This window comes from Oncorhynchus masou, chromosome 22 (genome assembly GCF_036934945.1).
Source record: "Oncorhynchus masou masou isolate Uvic2021 chromosome 22, UVic_Omas_1.1, whole genome shotgun sequence".
Classification (NCBI taxonomy): Eukaryota; Metazoa; Chordata; class Actinopteri; order Salmoniformes; family Salmonidae; genus Oncorhynchus; species Oncorhynchus masou.
Window position 1 is genome coordinate 51,071,945 of NC_088233.1, and position 20,051 is coordinate 51,091,995.

Here is a 20,051-nt window from a genome sequence, read left to right on the forward strand (position 1 = left end):
GTTTGGACCGCAGAGCGAACTGCTTCAAGACTGTTGGAAAAGCATTCCAGGTGAAGCTGGTTGAGAGAATGCCAAGAATGTGCAAAGAGTGGCTACTTTGAAATATCTAAAATATATTTGGATTTGTTTAGTACATGATTCTGTATGTGTCATTTCATAGCTTTGATGTCTTCACTATTATTATACTACAATGTATAAAATAGCACAAATAAAGAAAACCCTTGAATGAGTAACTGTATCCAAACTTTTGATTGGTACTGTATATAAACACACTAAGATCATGTGTACATTTGTGAATTTACTCTCATATTCCCTTGAAGCCAACACTCAAAAGCTTAAACAAGGAACCAATGATAATGCTTCAACACCTTTATTGTGCAATCAGAACACCCTCCACACCTGTAGGCAACAGCAGCAACATTAGCAAACCAATGAGGTAGACTTTCAAACCCTAAAAAGCAGCACAAGAAACTTGATCCAAAAAAAGAAAGAGGGATGACAATAGGTCTTAGGAAGAGCCTCTGATGACAACAAAAGGGGTGGGAGAAGGGTATGGGGAGGTAAGCAATGTTTGGTCACATCATACTAGCAAAGTTAGTTCTAAATTCAACAGGAACCAAGCGGCTAAGAAAAACACTTCCGATGACATCTGTCCTGCTGAAAAAAGATAACAGGTGATTAAAAAAACAAGTCAAACCTTCTCAAATGCAAATCAAAAAGTACAACAGTAAGTTGATTAAAACTATGTACAGTCGAGATCAAGGTTCGTTCCAGTGTTATTTCCATATTAACTGATCATTAGTTGAAAGCCTGTTGGTTTGACTGGTCAGCATCTGGCAATGGATGGCTAAAAATGCTGGAGCACTGACAGCTAGGCAGAGCAAAGGCTTCAACCACTTCATATTTGTAAAAAAACTAAAATGTACAAACCGACAGCCCCATGTAATTACTTTGAAGGGGCAAAAACTAAAATCGGGCAAAAAGAAATTAAAAAGCAGTCAAGTAGATATTATATTAAGTTACCATGTTAGGACTTAAAACCATGAGTAAAAATGTGTAAAATACCTGCGTAAAAATATCAAGGTACGCTACTGGACAACTGATTCCCAAACTCCTCACCCCCAACAAAAACATCTACCTCTGAGGAATTTTGGTAGGTGTGGTGGGATGGTCAAAAAAATAAAAAAGGCACAGTCTGGCATCTGCAATGAAGAACAATGAGACCTGAAATAGATAAAGGATCAACAACAAAATCAACTCAAAATCTAGGGAGAGGAACATCTATGGATGCCTTTTAATGTCCTGCCCTGAATTATAATAGTTGTCTCAATAACTCCAACCCTTTACTGTGCATAAGGGCCATTAGTGAAAACAAGTAAACAGCAAAAAGAGAGCACAGTGCAGTAGTGAATATTCCTAGTGGTTCTTCCCCTGGGCCCTGTTGAGGGGGATAACAGGCTCTGGGGCTCCTGTGGTTAGCCTATCCCTCATCCTGGCTCCAGCTCCTGTGGGGGATCTCTGGAGCCCCCTGGAGTGTTGCCATGGCAGGCAGCTTAGCTGCAGTCCAGGCGCTTCTGGTTTCTCATGAGAGGCCTGTGGCTGCGGAGCACGTCCATGGAGTGCTGCCAGTGCCAGCAAGGGCGGCAGAAGTACTTGAAGCAGGCCTGTAGAGAAAACAAGTCACTCAGTCAGTCACCACTTCAGACTGGAGAACTTGCATTTATTTCACTAATAACAATAACCGCAATGCATCATCCCCAAACTGTTTAGTATTAAGTAATAACCCATTGGAGATAACCCATCAATAAAATTAGTGCTGGATTAGTGTCCTCTACCCTCTATTGTATGGGGTGTTCTCACCAGGTCTCTGCAGAAGAAGGGCCCTGGTTGTCGGTTACACACTTGGCACATGGAGTCCTCCAAGTAGGGGTCGATCTGAACCTGAGTAGACAAATCAATGCATTGATCCAGCCCTGTAAAGGAGGTTGAGTACTGGGTAAGGCTAGAGAGCTTAGGTTGCCTCAATCCATCTCTCAATGGAGATGCCCAATGGAAGCTCTCCTTACCTTTTTGGTGAACTTTGGAGTCTTGATCTCCACAAAGGCGGCGCTCACAGCCTTCAGGTAGCTCCTCTGGTTGTTGAAGGTCACACGTCCCGACCCTGCCGTTAAGGACACATGCTTAAACATCCCCTTCGTCAAAGTCACAAATAGCTCGGTCAGAATGTCAGCTATTAACAGATTCACTTTCCCTTGTACTATAAAGGCACTATTCCCTTTTTGAATATCATGCTACTTGTTATCCCGGAGAAAGAACAGCTCACGTGGTCCAGTAGATAATGGAGCTTGGGAGGGTAAAGACTAGTGTCAGGAGACAAGGCTAACCATTCCCAGAGTGTGTTGGTCCACACTACACCTACCTATGGGGTACTTGTGTTTGTCCGTGTCGATGCCAGAGTACATGACCCCTCCGAAGAGGTTGTTCATGATGAAGGCCAGGGCCTCTGCGTTGAGCATGCCATGCAGCGCGCCTACAAACACAGTCTTACTGGGGACCAGCCGCTGGGACGGGCAGCGCACAAAGTTACTGTCAACCAGCACCCAAGGGATTACCTGCACCTGAGGACATGCGGGGAAGGGGAAGATTTAAAAAAACGTAATACAGAGGAATTTGAATACTGCAGCCAATTATGAAGGCTCCATCCAAAGTCAGTTACACATGGAAATGAGTCTAACCCTAATGGGGCCAAAGACTGGATTAGTGAGAGCAATATAGCAGAAGAGCCAACCTCATTGCCTTCACCCATCTAATTCCTAAAGATCAGACAGCAGGTAGGTGCTACAAGAACGTCCTATGGACAGAAACGGAACCAGACGTTTGAAAGGTCACTACTCACGTCCTTGCAGCGCATCCTTCGGCTAGACATCTTGTAGTAATACTCCCTATAGTCATCCTTGTGGAGCAGGTCCTGGGTGCAAGCCTGCAGCAGCCCATGGACAGACCGCTCACTCTCAAACACCAGATACACATAGCCTGCAGAGACCAGTGTCAGTTAAAAAACACAGACAGAGTATATCATTCCCTGACGAAGGCCAGACATACCACGTGTCAGTGTTTTTCTACATTTTTCAATATCTATATCCCTGTAGCATTGTATCCCTGCAGTATATCCTTACTGCCTACACGCAAAAAAAAAAGAAATGTAAATAACATTTGCACATTTCCCTGAAATACAATTCAGGTTGACTATGGATTTTAGGTTATTTTATTCCACCGAAGAATAAACAAAAATAGAAGGTACCACTTACTGTGAAACACCAGAAGTGAATACATGCCAATGTACGTGTCCACCTCTGTGCTCTGGGAGAATGAGTAAAATAAAATGCCTACCACGTCAGCATTACCTTTAGGCATATTACCTTTGGGTGGGCAGCGTGGGTGCCTCCCATCCTTACCCGGCCACTCCACACTCAGAGGTCCGTACACGCTGAACGTGCTGACCAGGCTGGCTGTGGAGGGAGGGGAGAGAAGAGGTTAGTCACAGTAATTTAGCTGACGCTCTTATCCATCAAACCTGGGTTATGTTCAGTAGGGCACAAAGTTTTGAAACGGAAACAAAATTAGCATTGTTATTGTTTGTTTTTTTGGCTCTGCTTACCGACAGTCACATCCCATGGCACACCGCCCAGGAACACTTTACATGAGTACACTTGGTTCTTGTAGTTCCTGGGAGGCAGCTGGCCGCTCCATGTGAAGGTGGCATCGTTCACAGCTGGAAGAAAAAGTAAGAAAGATGATAGCACAGTACAACTGTAGCATGTAGAAGAATAAAGAGTAAAATGCAACTAAATTACTAGACTCCTGAAATTGTCAATCATTTACATTTAATTGGGCAATCTATTTAAGTGAGAGGGGGGAACCAGCAAGAACATGGCCGTGGAGAACTGGGGTATATTCTTTACTTCATGCAACAAAAACATTTACTGTTTAAGAACCAAAACGGAAGTGAACAGAGCAAACGGAAAGAGGGGCCCACATGAATCTGTCCAATAGAAACTCTTGTTTTCATTGCAAAATGTTTTCCGTTTGGAGTAAACTGTGTTGCAAATCATTTTGCAATCGAATCCAACAACCTGCAGCCTGTCTGTGCAGGCGAGCCTCCCTCTCGATGTTGAAGTGCTTCTGGGGCTCCTCCAGCAAGTCCCAGCTGGGCCACACTGAGGCTTGGGGCAAGCACTTGGCCAGGGGCACCATATAGCGGCTTTGGCCCTTTAGGGTGGGGGGCTCAGGGCTGATAGCAGAGTTGTCGTTGTGGAGGTCCAGGCGAGAACAGCCAACGGCTGTGCCTAGAATGTGGGGGTCCCTCTGTTGTACCCCCGGCATCATGAAGGGCAGGGGCGGGGAGATCCGCAGAGAAGACTGCAGAGAGGGAACACACACACACACACACACTTAACTACAGCCAGAACTGTGCACAGAACTCTAGTGCCAGTTCCAAATCAATACCTACCAGTGTTGTGTTGAGACCGATTCAAGATCAAGACCGGAAGGGGGACAAGGGGTTGGAGACAGAGTCAAGACCAGAAAAATGCCAGTCCAATTCAAGACAATTGTAATTTTGTAAAATCACCACCATAAGAGCGCAAAATATCCAGTATTTCAGTGTTCATATTTCTGAACATATGGATTCTTCAGACATTCAGAATAGTGAAAAAATACACAGAGGGAAAAATATAGCCACTACAAATTATTACTAGCCCAAACACCATGGGGAATAATTGGCCTTCTAAAACCTTCCGAGAAGGGGTAAGGATTTATAAAACAATGTAATTATTTTTAAATATTTCCGATTTATTCTCTTTAGTTTTTGTTGGAAAGGGTTAACACGAAAGAGAAAAATCAGGATTTATATATATTTTTTTCTTTGCTGGTCTCTAGCTAGCCACGTCAGCTATTGGCTAGGCCATCTGAAGCAAGATAAAGGCATCTGCCATTCAACTGTATTAGGGCAACATTTTGTGGAGTGACAGCGGAATCAACCAATAACTTTTTTATTAACTAGTCGAGTCAGTTAAGAACAAATTCTTATTTACAATGACTGCCTACCCCGGACGACACTGGGCCAATTGCGCACTGCCCTATGGGACCCCGAATCGCTGCCGATGTGATACAGCCTGGATTCGAACCTGTAGGACTGTAGTGGCGGCTCTTGCACTGAGATGCAGTGCCTTAGACCACTGTGCCACTCGGGGAGTTTAATAGGTGGGACTGTTTTTATATGTATGGAAACTTCTTGAAGGTCAACAAGTTACCGCGCAATAGCGAGCAGTAGTTTTCCCTGTCTCGCTAGCTAGCTTTTGTTGTCGGCTAGTTTGCAGTGGCTGCAGCAGGTGTTATCAAAGAGGATGTTGTTGCTAATTTGTTAGTTAAGTTTCAAATTATCATCATCATCATCAGGTGAATGGAACAGTGTTTATTGCAGAGTGCTTGCTGTTAGCAATCTCTTTGAAAATAAAGTGTGAGAAACATTGCTGCATTTAAAGTCCATATAAACCCCCTTTACAGCCCTATTGATCAAACAACCATGAAAGGTAGGCTCTCTTCCTCAGTCATGCACATCAACTAATGCTATCCAGAGCAAGAGGAGCTAAAATTTAACGAAGCAACATTAGATAAACCCTCTCAAACCTTTTCAGCTAGTTGACCGTCAAAATTGCACTGATAAACGATGGGGAATTGTAGCCTTGTCATCCTTCTGCAGTTGCCTGCCAATGCATGCTTATCCCAACCTAGCACCCAAGCTAACTGGCTAAAGTTGGCTAGGTAGCTACTTCCAGACAAATGAGAGAACACCTCACTGACCTTAGCGGAGCTGGTTACACGTTATCTAGAGGATTCTTGACCATCACGCTCCCCATCCAACCTGACAGAGCTTGAGAGGATCTGCAGAGATGGATGGGAGAAACTCCCCAAATACAGGTGTGCCAAGCTTGTAGCATCATATCCAAGAAGACTTGAGGCTTTAATCGCTGCCAAAGATGCTTCAATAAAGTACTGAGTAAAGGGTCTGAATACTTAAATCCAGGTGATTGAAGTTTATTTTTAATACATTTGCAAAAATGTAAAAAGGGGTATTGTGTATAGATTGATGAGATTTTTTTTTTTTAAATCCATTTTAGAATAAGGCTGTAACATTAAATGTTGAAAGTCAAGGGGTCTGAATACTTTACGAATGCACTGTATGTTGAAACGTCTTTCTTTCTTTCCTTCCCGATGTCATTCTTCTGTGAGCTGCTCCTTGCCAAAACAAGTTGAAAGCTGCACAATCTTGCTGCCTGCAGATGATATTGCACTGAAACTAGGCTGTGTGCGGCACGCATGTGAATATATTTTGCGCGCTTTGCGATTATGTAGGCTACTTTGTGCATGATTTATCTATTGTACTACATAATTGATAAGTCATATACCTCCACTACACTACTTTGATACATATCAGTAGGGATTAAGTAGCAAGTATATGCAATTCCCACAAAAAAAGGTGGGTATAATGTTTATACCTGCGTATACCCTCTACACCACTGGCCCTTTGGGAGTGCGCTGGTATTACGTTTGCTGTCCTTTCAGAATCACACATCTGAAGAAGGCTTATAGGTTCGCCACTGCGCAAACATGTCTAATAGATAAGGCTGTTAAGATAATGTTTTCAAGAAAGGAGTCTATACATCCATCCTGGTATGGCAACAGCTTGGCCTCCGACCGCAAGGCACTACAGAGGGTAGTGCACATGTCCAAGGACATCACGGGCCTCGCTTCCTGACATCCAGGACCGATATACTAGGCAGTGTCAGGGGAAGGCCCAAAAAAAGACTCACACCCAAGTCATAGATTGTTCATTACTACCGGAGTGCCAAGTCCAGGACCAAAAGGCTCCTTAACTTCTACCCCCAAGCCATAAGACTCCTGAACAATTAAATCAGATGGCCACCCTGACTATTTACACTGACACACCCCATTTTTTGTTTTTACACTGCTGCTATCACTTATCTACGCAGTCACTTTATTCCTACCTACATGTACAAAATAACTTGACTTGCCATACCCCTACACCCTGTATATAGCCACGCTATTTATATTGTGTTACTTTTTAATTGGACTATTTTTACTTCAGTTTATTAAGTAAATATTTTCTTAACTCTTTCTTGAACTGCATTGTTGGTAAGTAAGAATTTCACAAAAAGTTCTACACCTGGTTAAGGGTTTGTAAGTAAGCATTTCACAATACCTGATGTATTCTGAGCATGTGACAATTCAAATTTGATAGACATTTGGTCTGGCGAAGCAGTTATGCGCTGACAGAATGGAAGCTGAATTATTATTATTTTATTATTTTTAACTCTGCTGTCTGAGACGGAGTCAAGACCGAGTACAAATGTATCCAACAAGACCGACCCAATGTATGATATCGAGACTGGTCTTGAGTACTACAACACTGATACCTACCCAACCTTTACTCTGACATACATTTTTCACAATTAGTTTGTTGTTGATGGATCCAGACAGTTTAAGTGCATACCAGGAATATTTTTAGCTGCCTCAGGCTAGCCATAACTTATTATAGTGTAATCAAATGTGGCAAACCGCTATTTCACTATAAAAAGCAAAAAATGGCCTACAACATCTTGAGTATAGCTGAGGAGTGATCTGATTAAACAGGGCCCCTTAACTTACTGTTGAGTTTGAATAGTAGACATCAGCAGTGCTCCTCATCATTCACTAACAGACCTTAGCTCAATTATTAGCCTTTAAAATGCAAAATTTTATCTTCACCCAATTTTATCCAAACAAAACTTGCTTAGAACTCCCAAAAGGCTAGGGCCGGACCTGAATCTGGGCATATGAAACTGTGCCATAAAGACGTCTATTCTAGGGTCTTCAATCAAAACTCACCAGCAGCTCAGAGAGGTGGTCCGATCCGGAGCTAAAGCCGCTGGTTTCAGAGTCGGCCGGGCTGCTGCAGCGCGAGTCCAGGAAGGAGCGCCCCTCCACGCGGGGATTTCCACCCTGACTCAGCCCAGGGAACATCGCCAGCAGATCTGTGGTGCCCAGAGGTTCCAGGGCCTGGCCCAGTGGGCTACCCAGCATGCCTAGCACTATAAATACAAAGAATACTCATGTGCTCATCATACTGCAACTTGAGAGGGACATCACTGAAGGAAACCTCAACAAATTCACAGAGCCAGTGAAGACAGCATTGTTTCCTCAAGGTCAGCGTTTCTTAATTCTGGTACTTGTGCATAGGGGTGCACGTTTTAGCCCGTTTTAGCCCCAGCACTACACAGCGGATTCAAATAACTCACTCAAGCTTTGAATCAGGTGCGTAGTGCTAAGGCAAAAACAAAAATGTGCATCCCTTTGGATTCCTGCAACCAAGATTAAAAAGCGCTGCTCTGGGTGATTTCAAGTTATTAACCTGGGAACACATTAAAGTGAAGCACACAACCTTAATGTATGGGTTTTAATGGTAAAAGGTTAGAGCAGAGGAGGATTCAGAGGAACAGCCCTGGACCCGATTTCCCAAAAGCGTCAACACTAAGTTCATCATTATAACTTTCATAAGCGCGTCATTAAAATCGGGAGCGGTTTCCCAAAAAAACATTGTTAGATTACGAGCATTTTTCAATTTCAATGTTAACACCTGCCTAAGACCGCTCATAGAAGAGCTAAGTACGTCATTAGATACTTTTGTCATACCATGTCACTTTATACACAGATCTCCACTAAACATAGAATCACATGGATTATCCCCATCTCTGTGACCGTGTTAACTTCAGAACAAAGTTGATAAGTTGCCAATGTCTTTGCAATTGATACAAACAAGCAACGTATAAAACGATGCATCAAATGAAAAAATCCTATTGAAACACATTTCATGTTCAAGCAATTGAGTTCCAGTTTGCTACTTGTAGGCTACTGTCCAATTTGTCTCAATACATTTCATGTGTAGCCAAACAGTGTGACGAATCTGTTATTTTGTGTATTTTCATTGATCAGATGTCAGTATTGTGACATTATAATTTTAAGGTAAGATAAAGTACAGCGCTCCCCTTCTTTTGATCCTATCAGTATTGACATGCTCCAACGACACACTTAGCATCTCTGCAAGGTGTTTTGGGAAACTCGTGTTACATCTTTGGCCGTTGTAGAAAAGATGCATTGTTAAAACACTCTTACTCCTAAGTCCCATCGCTGTTGGGAAACTTGGCCCTCGGCATTCAAATGTGATTACATTCTGTGGCATCACTGCCCTGGATGAGGGTGCCACTGCCAGGCCAAACAAAACTGCGTCAGCAGCGAGTGTGCCATGCCAGAGACAAAACTGATTAGTCATAGCAAAGAATTAAGAGACGTGATGAGGCAGAACCAGGGCTGGCCCTTTCTGGAAGAGTGTTTACCCTTGTGCACAGAAATAGGTCTGATGAATCATCCTTGGAAGTAGGAGCTCATTGCTGCCACTTGCATCAGAGGCCATCCTAATCCAGAGAGCACATTATAGATCAAAAATCATACCAGCACACCCCAAAAGGGGATTAGGGGGTTCTATTAGGACATTTGAAAGAATGAATCAGAGCCAGGTTTATCACAAGGGGTTATATTAGGGCTGTGGCGGTCACTACCTTTTGACAGCCAGTGATTGTCAAGCAAATAACTGTCGATCTCACGCAAAAATGTGCTTATGTTAATTAACGGCAATTATCATGAACACATTTCGCATCTCCCGGCTTCCACACAAGCCACTGATGCATACCTTTGGAACATCTACATTTTAAAAATCTATAAGTCCATGTAACATAGGCTACACCTTCACAACAAATCCATTATTTTAGACAGTGTAAGAGCAAAATTATTCAAATACTTTTAATTGCATCAAATGGTCGTTTTATGCAACAGAATAGAGTTCTTAGAACTCTCTATTGTGTCTGTGTGAACTGAAAGTGGGCCTCTGGGAGATAACACTGACAGGAGATGTACAATGTCTTTGGGGATACCGCATTCCAGAACATGAGTTAATGATGTCTGTTCTATACAGTACCAGAGTCATGGCTCCAGCATGGAGTTGAGGGGCCAGACACTGGTCTCTACACAATGAAAACCTTTTACAGCAGATACTGTCTTTCCTATAAATCTTAACCTTGTGACCCATTCCATACATCTGTTGTGTTTATGTAGACTGGAAGATGGACTTTGCTGGCTCAAACCAGCTTGTTGAGTTCGCAGTGATCACCTCCAGGGGAGGTTACTGACCAGCTGCATTACTGCAGTAATTAAATAATGTTTGATTTTTAGATTTCTTCAAAACAATCTCTCCTTTTGATTACAATATTTCCACCACAACAGGCCTAAAGAAACATGATATGAAGAAAATGTAGTCTATTTCAGAAGAACAGAAAAGCATACTCTGAGTTATCCTTATGTTAGGTACTGATCTGGCTATGCCATATGGCTGTGGGCTACAATAGTTCATTTAGCAGACAAGATTTGCTTAGTATTACGTGGCATTATTTATAGTATGAAGAATACAAATTTAATAGCAAGAATATTTTCTCCAAACGATTTGAGGGAGTTCGCACATGCAGCTATTCCATGTTGAGCGGTTAACAAAGAAATAGATACTCCTACTTAATTTAGAGTTATGTAACATTAGTTGTGATACAAATGGCGGGCCATATGTTTAGATTTTTAATACATTGTAAGGCTACATGATGCGACTAATGATGATTTGAAAAAAGTTGTTTGAGAGGCATGAGCTCTACTTTGTTTTTTATGCAGGCTATAGACACTTTGTCGTCTCTCATTCACTGCCTGTTCACCCCACTATCATCCAGAAGGCGAGGTCAGTACAGGTGCATTCAAAGCTGGGACCGAGAGACTGAAAAACAGCTTCTATCTCAAGGCCATCACTGTTAAACAGCAACCACTAACATTGAGTGGCTGCTGCCAACACACTGACTCAACTCTAGCCACTTTAATAATGGGAATTGATGGGAAATGTAAAATATATCACTAGCCACTTTAAACAATGCTACCTAATATAATGTTTACATACCCAAATTATTCATCTCATATGTATACGTATATACTGTACTCTATATCATCTACTGCATCTATATGTAATACATGTATCACTAGCCACTTTAAATATGCCACTTTGTTTACATACTCATCTCATATGTATATACTGTACTCGATACCATCTACTGTATCTTGCCTATGCCGTTCTGTACCATCACTCATTCATATATCTTTATGTACATATTCTTTATCCCCTTACACTTGTGTGTATAAGACAGTAGTTTTGGAATTGTTAGTTAGATTACTTGTTGGTTCTTACTGCATTGGTGGAACTAGAAGCACAAGCATTTCGCTACACTCGCATTAACATCTGCTAACCATGTGTATGTGACAAATAAAATTTGATTTGACAATTTGAGAAGCTCTTGATAATGCATTGAATTTCCCAGCGGCATTCCCTTTGTGTGGCCATAATGTAACCTAAAAAAATCCATGCCTTTTGCATCCCTGAGTGCTGCCTGCTCTGAAGCACCTCTGGCTCACGGGGCTCCATCACCTGATCGGATCTTTCTCACAGGCTACAAGTGAAGACAGCCACATCGGGACGCAACTGCGTGCGTCCTTATCCAATTCCAAGGTGCATATTGAAGATATTTGAAAAACTGTCCACATTTACTCCGTCAGCCAACAAGATGAGTAGGCCTAACGAACAGCAAAGGCACTAGCCTATGTCAATCTACTAGCATAGTACAAAAGTTGACCCATTCTATTCTGTGCCAGAAATAAATAATCCTCCTATAATCCTGGGACAGTTGTGGGATGTGATGTATTAATTTGTGATCTAAGCACTAGCATAAGGGTTAGGGTTAGTTACTGACTGATATAATGTGACTGATTTCTTCACATTATATAAGCAGCAATGCGTACACAGCAGTAAGCTATAAGCGTGAATGGTCCATTAGTGGGAAAACACCATTATGACCACAAATGCAATTATGCATGTAATGCTTTTATTATAAAAGGTGCATTTTTATGGCGAAAATTATCTTCCCCAAACATGAAACTAACACACTGCATGAGCCAGTTAGGCCCTACACCTGTTTTAAAGCGGATTAATGTGGTTAATTTTAAAGAAGTTATTCGGCCACTTTAGTTATGATAAACCTTATGAAAACATACGGGCCTATGGGCAAGGCTACATGTGGCAAACTGTGATTAGAAAAAGTTATTTAAAAAAAGGCATGGTTTGCCTTAAGCTGGGCATCATTCCCAAGTGCTAATATATAATTCACAAGTGAGTAGGCTAATATTGTCACCCATCAGACTATTCTTGATTTAACCTTTACATATACTAACTAACATGTGTGAAATTAAATTTGATTTAGAATGGACCATTATGCACGGTCTCTAAATTGGGGCAGGGGGGGGGAAAATGTGTCATTATTAAATAGCGAATGGTGGACACTTTTTTCTGTGGTTCATTTTCATGCCAGCCAGGTCGGCTATACACCTGTTGTAAAAATCAAATCAAATTTTATTTGTCACATGCGCCGAATACAACAGTTAGTGAAATGCTTACTTACAAGCTCTTAACCAACAATGCAGTTAAGAAAAATAAGTGTAAAGTAAAAAAAATAGAGTAACAAATAATTAAAGAGCAGCAGTAAAATAACAATAGTGAGGTTATATACAAGGGGTAACGGTACTTAGTCAATGTGCGGGTGCACCGGTTAGTCGAGGTAATATGTAGGGATGCATGATATATCGGAATCGGCCAATATTAGCTAAAAATGACAACATCAGCCAGCTGTCCAGTTTAACGTTGATGTGCAAAACTGATGTCAAAGCTGACGTGCATACCTATATAACGTAGGTACATGAAGTAAAGACGCTGCATAAAATGTTGCGCTACAGCATTCCTAACCGAGACCAATGTCTTGTGTGGATCAACAAGTCAACAATTTGAGCAGTCATTTGAAATAGTAAGAACATTTCAGCGAGACAACTCAAAGGCAAAATCCATTAACACCAAGATAATGGAATCCATTGCCCTTGACAATCAACTGCTCTCTGTCGTGGGTGATGTTGGCTTCGCGACTGGTTGAGCACCGCCAGGTACACACTACCAAGTGTGCCATTTTTCATGTTGCCCTACCGGAGTTACACACATTAGCTTCACGACATACTATGGAACGCCGTTTGGGTCTTTGTGTGTCAAAAAAGACGTCAATTAACACTATTTGACACGTTAAATAAGCTTTTAATTTACCACGTCAAATAACAGTTCTATTACAGAATGTTGTGTGTTCTGAATTTACACGTGCAAGCCAAGCGCCACCACCACTATCAGTAGCACTGTCAAAGTCTGCAAACAAGCAAACACTGGCCACGAACGATGTGTTTACAATACCACGTTGGTAATAAAGAACAATTAGTTAAACTGCAACTTCTGGGGTAGCTAGCACCAATACAACCAGCCTGAAGACCATGACCAGTAGAAACAGCAGTTATTTTCATTATTTTTAGTAATGATTTAGGAATCCCTGTGAGTAAGTATTAGCTAGGTAGCAACTTGTTCGCCTATTGAAAATAAATAGCTAGCATTATAAGCAGCCAGCTAGCTTCATCTGGCTAGTGAAGCTCGACCGGAAATAGGTTGTGTTGTGAAGCTAGCCACAATAAGGATTAGGCACAATAGTGGAATTTGCAGTTGGCCTTCAAGATAAAAAGCACCTCATTAAAAGTGATGCAGAAGGTTACAAATTGGTGGAATCCTGCCATATTTAGACTAGATAATATTAAACAAGGTTGGAATGTGAAGCAATGAAATGGGGTATCAGTCTACTCTGTGATACCCACAGAACACAATTGTTAAGCGTTTACGTGAATATTAGCGTTGTCTCATAGCGGGACTGCGACTGTGAAATCCCCTACCCAGTCAGCCTATTGTGTGTATTGACATATTGCACTGTACAGCTTTACCTAAGGATTGGGGATCAATGAAATAAGCCATCAGTCTACTCAATGCCCAATATATTTTTTCCCAACGTCCTCAGACTTCAAAATACCCACTTAGTATTGTTTTTCCTGGGGAATAGTGTTCAGTCCACATAGGTTGACAATAAATGTGGCTCAATTTACAGTTGTTTCAGAGTCCCGCAATAAGAGTTACAATGCTAATGTTGTCTGGGTGTCACTGAGTAGACTGTAACCCATGTAATTGATCTATAATCCATAGGCTGTACAGTGAAATAAGTATGCCCCCAATGCAATTCTAAAGTATAAAACATCTAGTGTGATTTCAACAGATTAAATCATTTGTTAATTTGACACTTTTGTTGATTTTATGTAACATGCCAACCTCGTTTAACATGATCTATTCAATTATGGCATAATTCTACTATTTGTATTCATTTGCATCACTGTCAATGTCATATTTATATTTTGAAGGCTAACCTTGTGGCTAATCCTTATTGTGGCGAGCTTCACAGATGGGTCCGAGCACCATTAATCAAGTAAAATAGCTTTTTTATAAACTAGGGTAATTTTAGATTACACCTAGCTATGTAGTTAGCTAGCTAACTATAGCTAATGTAACAGATGTCGTTTTGCTATGTTTTTGGGGAAGAACATTGTTTGCATCCATAAGCTAGCTTTTTTTTTTTTTTTAAATGACCAGCACTGTAGGTGTGCGAGACAACGTTACCAGCATCATAGCATACGTATCGATGAATCGTTGTGACATATGACATACAAGTGAGTGTAACCAATAGGTAATAACTCCGTAAAAAATGTATGAACGTGTTAACTTATGTGACATGAGGTCATATTCAGGTCCTGATTGGTCAACAATCTTATTTGACGTGTATCTTTTGACACGCAAAGACCCAAACTGTGTTCTATAGAAATCCTGGTTGAGAATGAAATGACTGAACAAATGAAAAACGAAACAGCACAGCAAGTAAGTGAAAGAAATAGGTTTTGATCATGTTTTACTGGTAATGGGGACATACGTAAACGCCAACAAAATAACCTTTTGGTCAGCATGGTGTGTGTGTTTAACCTTCATTTAACTTGGCAAGTCAGTTAAGAACAAATTATTTACAATGACGGCCTACCCCGGACGACCCTGGGCTAACTCTGACTCCCTATCACGGCCAGATTTGATATAGCCTAGATTCGAACCAGGGACTGTAGTGACACCTCTTGCACTGATATGCAGTGCCTGAGACCGCTGCGTCCGCGTGTGTTAAATATTTAACTGTACTAGAATGCTTAAAAGGCCGCTAAAATGTTGGTTATTGGCTCCAGGATGCTGGCCTTCTAGGCAGCGTTGCAAAGAAAAAGCCATCTCTCAGATTGGCCAATAAAAAAAAAAGATTAAGATGGGCAAAAGAACAGACACTGGACAGAGGAACTCTGCCTAGAAGGCCAGCATCCCGGAGTTGCCTCTTCACTGTTGACGTTGAGACGGGTGTTTTGCAGGTACTATTTAATGAAGCTGCCAGTTGAGGACATGCGAGGACACAAATGTACTTGTCCTCTTGCTCAGTTGTACACCGGGGCCTCCCACTCCTCTTTCTATTCTGGTTAGGGCCAGTTTGCGCTCTTCTGTGAAGGGAGTAGTACACGAGATCTTCAGTTTCTTGCAGTTTTTCTCAGAACAAGAATAGACTGACGAGTTTCAGAAGAAAGTGCTTGTTTCTGGCCATTTTGAGCCTGTAATTGAACCACAAATGCTAACGCTCCAGATACTCAACTAAAGGCCAGTTTTATTGCTTCTTTAAATCAGAAACAGTTTTCAGCTGTGCAAACATAATTGCAAAAGGGTTTTCTAATGATCAATTAGCATATATATACATATATATATATACACACACATACATATATATACATATATATATACACATATACATATACATATATATACACACACACTGCTCAAAACAAATAAAGGGAACACTTAAACAACACAATGTAACTCCAAGTCAATCACACTTCTGTGAAATCAAACTGTCCACTTAGGAAGCAAAACTGATTGACAATCAATTTCACATGCTGCTGTGCAAATGGAATAGACAACAGGTGGAAATTATAGGCAATTAGTGACCACAGACCACTGTGGTGACCACAAACCACTTCTCAGTTCCTATGCTTCCTGGATGATGTTTTGGTCACTTTTGAATGCTGGCGGTGCTTTCACTCTTGTGGTAGCACGAGACGGAGTCTACAACCCACACAAGTGGCTAAGGTAGTGCAGCTCATCCAGGATAGCACATCCGTCAGCGTAGTGTCCAGAGCATGGAGGCGCTACCAGGAGACAGGCCAGTACATCAGGAGACGGTGAGGAGGCCGTAGGAGGGCAACAACCCAGCAGCAGGACTGCTACCTCCGTCTTTGTGCAAGGAGGAGCACTGCCAGAGCCCTGCAAAATGACCTCCAGCAGGCCACAAATGTGCATGTGTCTGCTCAAACGGTCAGAAACAGACTCCATGATGGTGGTATGAGGGCCCGACGTCCACAGGTGGGGGTTGTGCTTACAGCCCAACACCGTGCAGGACGTTTGGCATTTGCAAGAGAACACCAAGACTGGCAAATTCGCCACAGGCGCCCTGTGCTCTTCACAGATGAAAGCAGGTTCACACTGAGCACATGTGACAGACGTGACGGAGTCTGGAGACACAGTGGAGAACGTTCTGCTGCCTGCAACATCCTCCAGCATGACCGGTTTGGCGGTGGGTCTGTCATGGTGTGGGGTGGCATTTCTTTGGGGGGCCGCACAGCCCTCCATGTGCTCGCCAGAGGCAGCCTGACTGCCATTAGGTACCGAGATGAGATCCTCAGACCCCTTGTGAGACCATATGCTGGTGCGTTTGGCCATGGGTTCCTCCTAATGCAAGACCTCATGTGGCTGGAGTGTGTCAGCAGTTCCTGCAAGTGGAAGGCATTGATGCTATGGACTGGCCCGCCCGTTCCCCAGACCTGAATCCAATTGAGCACATCTGGGACATCATGTCTCGTTCCATCCACCAACGCCACGTTGCACCACAGACTGTCCAGGAGTTGGCGGATGCTTTAGTCCAGGTCTGGGAGGAGATCCCTCAGGAGACCATCCGCCACCTCATCAGGAGCATGCCCAGGCGTTGTAGGGAGGTCATACAGGCACATGGAGGCCACACACACTACTGAGCCTCATTTTGACTTGTTTGAAGGACATCACATCAAAGTTGGATCAGCCTGTAGTGTGGTTTTCCACTTTAATTTTGAGTGTCACTCAAAATCAAGACCCCCATGGGTTGATAAATTTGATTTCCATTGATAATTTGTGTGTGATTGTTGTCAGCACATTCAACTATGTAAAGAAAAAAGTATTTAATTAGAAAATTTTCATTCAGATCTAGGATGTGTTATTTTAGTGTTCCCTTTAAGTTTTTGAGCATTTACATATACATACATACCACACACACACAGTGGGGAGAACAATTATTTGATACACTGCCGATTTCCCTACTTACAAAGCATTTAGAGGTCTGTAATTTTTATCATAGGTACTTATGTCATGCAATAAAATGCAAATTAATTACTTAAGTCATACCATGTGATTTTCTGGATTTTTGTTTTAGATTCCATCTCTCACAGCTGAAGTGTACCAATGATAATGACAGACCTCTACATGCTTTGTAAGTAGGAAAACCTGCAAAATCGGCAGTGTATCAAATACTTGTTCTCCCCACTGTGTGTGTGTGTGTGTGTGTGTAATATATATATATATTTTTTTAATCAGCCATTTCCAGCTCCAATAGTAATTTACAACATTAACAATGTCTACACTGTATTTCTGATCAATTTGATGTTATTTTAATGATTTTTTAAAGTGCTTTTCTTTCAAAAACAAGGACTTTTCTAAGTGACCCCAAACTTTTGAACGGTAGTGTACGTGCTCGTAGTTCGTCTATTTTATAGTCCAATGATTGTACGTTGGCTAATAGGACCGATGGTAAAGGCAAACCCACTCGCCATCGGATCCTTACAAGGCACCCAGACCTACATTCAAGATATCTCCCTCTCCTGCGAATGACAGGGATGAGGGGCTTGTCGGGTGTCTGGAGTAAATCCTTCGCGCCCGACTCGTTAAGGAAAAATAATCTTCTTCCAGTACGAGGTGAGTAATCGCTGTCCTGATATCTAGAAGCTCTTTTCGGTCATAGGCGATGGTGGCAGAAACATTATGTGCAAAATAAGTTACAAATAACGTGAAGCAAGACAATAGCACAATTGGTTAGGGGACTGTTAGGGGACGGAAGCCATCTCCTCCAGCACCATTATCCTGTCCTAGAAGCAATGTACTGAATATTAGGAAAGTTGAGAAATAAATGTAGTAGGCCTAGCCTATAGAAAGCTGATGGAATCCTCTTTTTAAGAGGCCATCACTTTGTTTTCTCACGCAATTGCATAGCCTATAGAAATGTTACGCAACATGAGCTCTCATGAAGTGATTAGATTTTCAATACATTTGTATTGATGTCAGAGTGATTATAGGGACAATAGAGTGCTGAGTACCAGGCAGTTAGCAAGTTTGGTAAGCTACTAATAAGCATCATCTGCATCAGATTGGAGAAGCCTAATTACCGTGATCTGACGGTCACATAGAATTTGACTGTCTTCATGACTCGTGACCGTGATACGGCACCCGCTACAGCCTTAGGTCCTATTCCTTCCCAGTGATCACAAAACCAGTTTCTAACAAAGCAAAAATCATCATTCTTCCATTTATCCAAAACAGACTACTCCCACCTCACCTACATTTCATAAAGGTTTTTTAATTTCTTAAAGAAGAAACCCATTTTCCCTCCCTTATGAAGGTTTTGTAGGTATGTGTATAATATGGCACTGATACTCACTGGAGGGCGAGTTGGTGTGTGACGGAGGCTCCATGGTAGCGGAGGGCTGCTCCCAGCAGGCTAGGCTGAGCGACTGCAGCCCCAGGCCCAGCTGAGTGAGATCAGACAGGCCACCACCACGGAGCGTAGAGCCCTGGGCTATGGAGGGGCAAGGAACCTTGCTGCCTATATGGCTACCCATCGCTGCAAGATCCCCATCTAGTAAGTATGGAGAGAAGGAGAGAGCGAGACAGAGTGAGTATAAACGAGGCAGAGAAGGAGTACAAAGAGAGAGAACCAGACTAACCAAGTTGGGAGAACCTGAGTAAGAGAAGGCGTGAATCAGACAAAATGACAGAGAGCAGGTATAAAGGGAGGGTATAGTGAGAAAACATTCACAGCAGGCAACACCAAGAGAAATGCACAACCTCTGGAACATCCAGTCTACATAGGTACTAGACTAACTACCTACCACCTCATCCACCACACCCCTCCCATCATCTCAGCCTTACCAACCTACTGTACCCGTGCAAGAGCCCAGAGGCTGCCATGCCTCTGTCGGCATCACCACCCAGCTAGGCATGTGACCTGGACTCGGCTGCCCTCACACACTCCTGACACTGCCATTCGGTCGTGTGAGAGATGGGTTGAGTAAAGCTCTCACTCAGCACATGGATCCAACCAGGCAGCACCCGTGGCTGAGTGTCTCAGGAAGCAATGTGCTCCACTCGGTATCTCTCGGTAGAATGTGTGAGCGTGGGGCTCAGCAGTGCTCCCCAGAATCTCTCGGCCGACTGTGTGTGCGCGTATGGCTGACTCTCCTGTAGCTCTCGCGAGTGTCCAACCGCCGCTGCGCACTGATCAGACAGGCTGAGAGCTGCTTTCTCTTGCCTGCCTAAGCATGTGTTCTAAAACACTGACTGGATTCACACAACAGCAATCTGAGGAGAACAGCAGTCTGAGAAGTTGGACCCCCTCCAGATTCAGCCCCTCCCCATATGCCTCAGTCTGGTCTGACTCAGCAAATCGGACCAGTAGTGAGGCAGACAGATTCAGCTCGCTTGATACCAACACTACTATTCATTCAACACTACAAAAAAA

General features: G+C 42.6%; 1 protein-coding gene across 1 annotated transcript; it reads right to left on the reverse strand.

Moving 5' to 3' along the window:
* Positions 1 to 354: 354 nt before the first annotated feature.
* cpeb1a (cytoplasmic polyadenylation element binding protein 1a) lies at positions 355 to 19,852 on the reverse strand. Its single transcript, XM_064928984.1, has 11 exons — positions 19,463 to 19,852; positions 18,972 to 19,169; positions 7,948 to 8,150; positions 4,134 to 4,419; positions 3,659 to 3,772; positions 3,420 to 3,509; positions 2,897 to 3,033; positions 2,420 to 2,618; positions 2,067 to 2,161; positions 1,861 to 1,941; positions 355 to 1,664 (listed from the first exon to the last, which is right to left on the reverse strand). The coding sequence occupies exons 2-11, from the start codon at positions 19,150 to 19,152 to the stop codon at positions 1,554 to 1,556; spliced, it is 1,497 nt and encodes a 498-aa protein (XP_064785056.1). The 5' UTR covers positions 19,153 to 19,169; positions 19,463 to 19,852; the 3' UTR covers positions 355 to 1,553.
* Positions 19,853 to 20,051: the final 199 nt, after the last annotated feature.

Bases quoted from the DNA above. Each gene is read 5' to 3' on its own strand.
- cpeb1a (XM_064928984.1), bottom strand. From the start codon at position 19,152: ATGGGTAGCCATATAGGCAGCAAGGTTCCTTGCCCCTCCATAGCCCAG. The intron at 3,510-3,658 runs GTAAGCAGAGCC...CTCCCTCCACAG, and splicing joins GCCATGGGATGTGACTGTCG to CCAGCCTGGTCAGCACGTTC. The intron at 2,619-2,896 runs GTGAGTAGTGAC...GCATGTCCTCAG, and splicing joins GAAGGATGCGCTGCAAGGAC to GTGCAGGTAATCCCTTGGGT.